Below are 6,000 nucleotides of genomic sequence, written 5' to 3' on the forward strand. Positions count from 1 at the left end.
CATTTTATTATTTCCTTCTGAGGGGTACCCGATTACACTGTTTGCTTATGCAGTTCTTTTATCACCTTTAAATGACTAAAGGTGAGTTCAAACAACATGAGATATACTTCAGTGTGAATGGCTAGTGCATGCTGTTTAATCTCTGATGGTTTTTAAAGCTGCCATTTGTCAGAATTTGTTAGTACACAGGCCACCAATAGATGCCCAAGCCATACATGCAAGTCACTGTACATATACCCAAGTAACAGGAAGTGCTTCTGGAAACTGCATACAGTACAGTCGGTGATCTCCTGCACTGCTCTACCAAGAGACTATGGCATCTTTAAGTAAGTAAAGGTAAAGGGACCCCTGACCATTAGGTCCAGTAGTCGTACTACCCTGCTCAGCAGCTGTTGGGCAGGAAGCTGTATTGCAGTGGGCAAACTACAATCCCCACCATTTTTTTGTAGAAAGCCATGAAAATTAAATTGGTTTTAAAACTTACATAAATTTACCGCAATTGTGGTATTTGTAAGATGGGGCACTGCTGCTTTGCTGCTCTCCCAGCTATGGCGGTAGTAGCAACTTTTAGTCTGAGCAACATAGACTTGCAATTTCAAGAGTATGCTACATTTTCTCTAATTCTTCTGTTTCTTTCAAATTTTCTTATTTGCTATACATTTTTTTAAAATACTGCAAATCTCCAGCTCTTAATGCGAGTTATTTTATTCTCATCATACCCTGATCTAAAAGGCAGCATATATCTTACAAAGACAAACTCATTAAAACAGTTCTGCTTTCTTAAGCACCATATTTCATTAGTAGGAAACTTTAGACTTGTTTTACAAATATCTCTTGATGTTTGCATGAAAGGAAACATCTAACCTACAGACTGAGTAAAAAATAATTTATAGGAAGCCTGGGGCACTTTGATGGGATGACTTTCCCCACTGGAAGAATTATTAGTGCCAGATAACCTTGTTTGCTCTAGATCTGTTGAAATGTACATTTATGGCAATGAAGTCAGTTCAGATGGAGGCAGGGCCTGATCCTCAAAGAGTGGTATAAATAATCTCCACACTTTGCTACACATCTGGCTGTACTCACCAACGGAGCAAAACTGAGTAGGAAGCCACTTCACACTGCACAAAAAAGAAAAACACTGTTTCCTTAGGGCAGAACCACACATTTAAATATGGTTCTATGACCTTCCCCAAAGAATCACGGGAATGGTAGTTTCCCCTCACAGTGCTACAATTCCCAGCACCCGTAACAAACTCCAGTTCCCAGAATACTTTGGGAGGAAAGTCCTGTGTTTTAAATGTGCATTGGATGTGCCTCAAATGTATCCAGTGGATCTTTGGAGTCCCATCCAGCAGAACAAGTTCTAAACTGCCACAAAAAATAATTTGAAATAACTATTTTGTAAGACAAAACATTTCATTTCCCCCTGTGGGTTGCTTTAAAAAAGCTGAGTGGGTAGCTGCTAAAGCAATGTATTGGGGCCCAAGTTAACTTTATCTTTATCGGCAAACATTACATACAGTATCGTGTACATGGTACCTAATTTGTGATTAAGTCACATTCTGGTACAGAATTCCCCTCCCTGTGTAAAACTGACTGTAACAGTATCAGCTAGAAAGTAAATATACCAACCCGAAGGCTAAATAATGCACTATATTTGGAAAGAGCATTGCCCTCAGCAGCATTTTTGCTTCAGTGTTATTCATACGGTACACTAGGAATTTTAGAAATTTTGCTTATTTCTTTTTATTCTGAAGTATTCCCAGGCCCATGTACAGCACCCTCAGATAAACTCCTTGGTCCCAACTACATGGGGTGATTAATTTTTTTATTGAGTTTTGAAGGGGTTGGTTACAGGAGGGGGAGCTTGCCTGTTGTTGTTTTGAGAGCTGCTTTCTTTGTGTCTATTTTATTGGGAGTGGGGAGTATGGGTATTCTGAGCACCACAGGTTTTTCTTCCATAAAATTTATATTTTGTAGTGCCCATGACTGTATCTTAGAAATCCACATGTTCCTCAAAATGGTTGTATTTAAAACAAACACAAAACATAAACACACCCATAAAATAATGTTAAAGCATAGCATTCCCTTCTGAAACGGGACGCGGGTGGCGCTGTGGGTTAAAGCCTCAGCGCCTAGGGCTTGCCGATCGAAAGGTCGGCGGTTCGAATCCCCGCGGCGGGGTGCGCTCCCGCTGCTCGGTCCCAGCGCCTGCCAACCTAGCAGTTCGAAAGCACCCCCGGGGGCAAGTAGATAAATAGGTACCGCTTACCAGCGGGAAGGTAAACGGCGTTCCGTGTGCGGCTCTGGCTCGCCAGAGCAGCGTTGTCACGCTGGCCACGTGACCCGGAAGTGTCTTCGGACAGCGCTGGCCCCCGGCCAATAGATGTGAGATGGGCGCACAAACCCCAGAGTCTGTCAAGACTGGCCCGTTCGGGCAGGGGTACCTTTACCTTTACCTTTACCCTTCTGAAAAATAAATCCCAGCTTCCTGCTACCTAATTGCCTATCTAGCTCAGCTCATGAAAAAACAGAAAAAAATCTGTCCCCTGAGACTCCTCTGGTTTGGCAATGAAAGCACATGCTTCATGGGGAAGTAACAGAGAGCAGGATTTTGGTGGAGGGGGTTGTATTGTGGGTTAAACCACAGAGCCTAGGACTTGCTGATCAGAAGGTCGGAGGTTCGAATCCCCGCGACGGGGTGAGCTCCCGTTGCTTGGTCCCTGCTCCTGCCAACCTAGCAATTCAAAAGCACGTCAAAGTGCAAGTAAATAAATAGGTACCGCTCTGGCGGGAAGGTAAATGGCATTTCCGTGCGCTGCTCTGGTTTGCCAGAAGCGGCTTAGTCATGCTGGCCACATGACCCGGAAGCTGTACACCGGCTCCCTCGGCCAATAAAGCGAGATGAGCGCCATAACCCCAGAGTCGGCCACGACTAGACCTAATGGTCAGGGGTCCCTTTACCTTTGCCTTTTAGGCTGGGGAAGGAATAGTGACCCCTGCAGTTGCTTCTCCTCCCTGACACTCCGGCATCAAATCAGAAGCTGGGATAGATTTTGTGATTCCAGAACTGTCCCTGGAAAATAGGGACACTTGGAGGATATGCTCACTCTGCCTAACATTAAAATTGAGAGGAATAAAACCAGTAAAAATAAGTAAAAAATACAATAATTTGAATTTCCTGGACAAATAAAAAAGAGTTTAACAAGGTGCCCAAATGAATAGTGTTGACACCAAGACACTGTAGATCTTCCATAATTCCTCCAACCCCAGAACCCAACCTGAAAGTTATCCATTTTGACAAAGCTTCCACCCACATCACACGAGATAGATGCAGAAGGAGTGATGAAAGAAACAGTCACCATGCCCTTTGTTCTGAGGAATTTTTTTTTTAAGGGAACAGGCTAACAAAGTCTTTGCCCCTAGTGAGAATTCAGATAATTTTGGTACAGAAGAGCCTATTATATTATTCTATAGTATACTTGACATAATCAATTCATTCCTGCCTACTGCTTATTTCAATAAAGGGCTTTATTGAATAGTGGCATACTGGGTGTTGTGAATAGAAAATTTGTTTTTTAAGATCCTCACCGCTAAAACAGGCACAGGGAAAGATCAAACATGGGAACAGAGGAATTAATGTGCCAGCGCTCTGAGGGAGAATCTAGTAGGCCCCTTTCATCCCACAAAAGACAGCACTTCCCACTTTGTACTTCAAATGCGGAATGACCTCCATGGCTTTCTTTCTTTTTCTTTCTGGAATCCTTCTAGTGAGAGAAGTACTCCTCATCTTGGTAGATCTTATCTATACACACTCATTTCAATCACTGTCACCCATACCTTCAGATGCCAAATGCCATGCGCCAATACCTCTATATCAAAAACCTTGTGCCTCTCACAAGATCCTTAGGTCTGCTTATCCTTTGCATTAAAATACATGGTGTTTGTCAATGACAAGTAATTTCAAGGCAATTTACATTAATTCAAGGTAATTGAACACAATTTTTAAAAACTACAAAATGGCTTAATTGAAGGTAAAGATCAATTCATTGCCTTCAATAAGCATTTCCAATAGCGGCTGGTATGGTGGAACAATGCCATGGAGCTGTACTCCCCACACTGGCCTCGCTGCACCTTTGGTGGCGTTGAGGGGGGCTGCATGGACCTATTAGCAGAAGTGCAGCCCTGACCTTGCCACCGCCCTGCCTCATCCACGTGCTATCTAGGTGAGCAGTGGTGGCACTGGCATTGGGAGGGTGGCTCCACAGTGATGCCTCACCACATCAATCCCTACTGATTATTTCTAGGGAAGCTCACATGAAAGAACCTTTCTTTCAAAGCCAAAGTAGTATAATCAGCTCAAAGTACTCTTGAGTGAACCAGATTACTTATATCCATTTCAATATGGCTTCTGGCTGGGGTTTAGGATGGAAGCTGCTTCAGATTGCAGTCCAACCCCCTGATTATGCTGGGCTGTGGGGTTGTGTGTTGGACTGAGTGGAGGCTATCCTCTACTCACTTCTGCTGGTCTTCTGCCAGCTCAGACTTCTTCCTTCTGCTTGCCAAATGAGTGGGTGGGTGAAAAGTCCATTGATACCATCCATAATTGTATCCTTCTGGAGTATTTGCAGAGACTGAATATGGGTGGGTAGAAGGCACCTTAATTTTCCAATGCTTCTGCTCCTGTTTCACAGGGCACCTCCAGAATGTAGCACTGGGAAACTGCTCATCCACATGGGAACTTTCATATGGGTGTGTTATTTCTTATCACATGGAGAGACTAGGTAGATTCTCTAGGTGATGACTATGCAGCACTCTGCATTTGATCCCATGGTTGATCTTGTTCTTCAAAAGGAAAGTTTCCATGCCAGTAGCTGTTGCTGCCAGCCGAAATAGAATGTCATGGAAACTCTGGCAGAGAAACTCTACCTAGCAAAAAATAAAAGTCAGTTCCACCCATACACATTATAGCAGCGCCATGAAGAAGTCATCACACAGATGCCATTTCTCAGCTTCCCAAGCCTAACTGAGGAAATGTGAGAGCAGGGGCAACAAATCTCTTTCCCCAATGCAATAACTCCACACAACCATACCACACCTGCTGCACAATGTAAGCACTTCAAGGAGTTCCACTAAATTACTGAGCTTGAGGGCTTGTTGATATTTTCCACATGAGAAAGCAGGCTTGATAGAGCAAAGTCAGACCACTTTATTGCCGGAAAATGTAGTTCGGTTTTCAAATGAGGTGTGTCAACTGCAGGTTCAGTTCAGGCTTATGAACTGAAAGAAAGCTTATGGCTTGAAGTATGTTATGTTTAGCATTCTATTAAATTCACCACTCCCTTTTAAATTCTTATAAAATAACATGTCATACCTGGGGAAAATCCATGGGCTGTTACACCTCAGGCCATTCAGTTCCATCCTTCCTTGCTTTCTCTGTCTACCTCCTCTGTATCTTCTCTTCCCAGATCCTACACACTTCTTCCTCCCACAGTACTTCCTCTATAGTACTAAGAACAGATAAGCTCACTCAGCAGGGATGCAATTATGATGTCACCTGTAAATCATCAATGAACCCTGCTGGCGGTGATGTGCATATAGCATCCTTGGTCACCATTGTAAGTTAATATTGAGCATTCACTCTGTCATCTCCTCTGGTTTTGGACTGGAAGCTGCACTATACTGACCCATCCAACTCAGTATTGATTCCTTCCAGCTCTACCTGAAGATGTCAGAGAGGGAAACTAGGACCTTCTGCATGCAAAACTTATTGCTCTAGGCCTGAGCCACACCCCTTCCCACATGTTCAGCAGTTGACAACTGCAGCACCAACTTGCATGTCTGAATCAGCCAACACAGATCAAACTCTGCAAAGATAACATGCGGATTATTTCAAGTACACTCTTCTGTTGAATTTGTCCACACAGGGAGATGCAAAACACCAAATATGAACTTGATGTACACCTGTTAGAACTGACCCTAAAGCTCCATTTTTGC

The 6,000-nt window shown here is 43.4% G+C and overlaps 1 protein-coding gene across 2 annotated transcripts in view; it reads right to left on the reverse strand.

Annotated features, from left to right (window-relative positions):
* SPATA13 (spermatogenesis associated 13) overlaps window positions 1-5,529 on the reverse strand; it is a 106,851-nt gene extending 101,322 nt beyond the window's left edge. For both annotated transcript variants that reach the window (XM_082220243.1, XM_082220239.1), the window contains exon 1: window positions 5,378-5,529. In XM_082220243.1, the coding sequence (XP_082076369.1) occupies window positions 5,378-5,392 (15 nt within the window). In that variant the 5' untranslated portion in view covers window positions 5,393-5,529. The remainder of the gene's footprint in view (window positions 1-5,377) is intronic.
* Window positions 5,530-6,000: the final 471 nt, after the last annotated feature.

Source organism: Podarcis vaucheri (genome assembly GCF_965113315.1).
Source record: "Podarcis vaucheri genome assembly, chromosome: 4".
NCBI lineage: Eukaryota > Metazoa > Chordata > Lepidosauria > Squamata > Lacertidae > Podarcis > Podarcis vaucheri.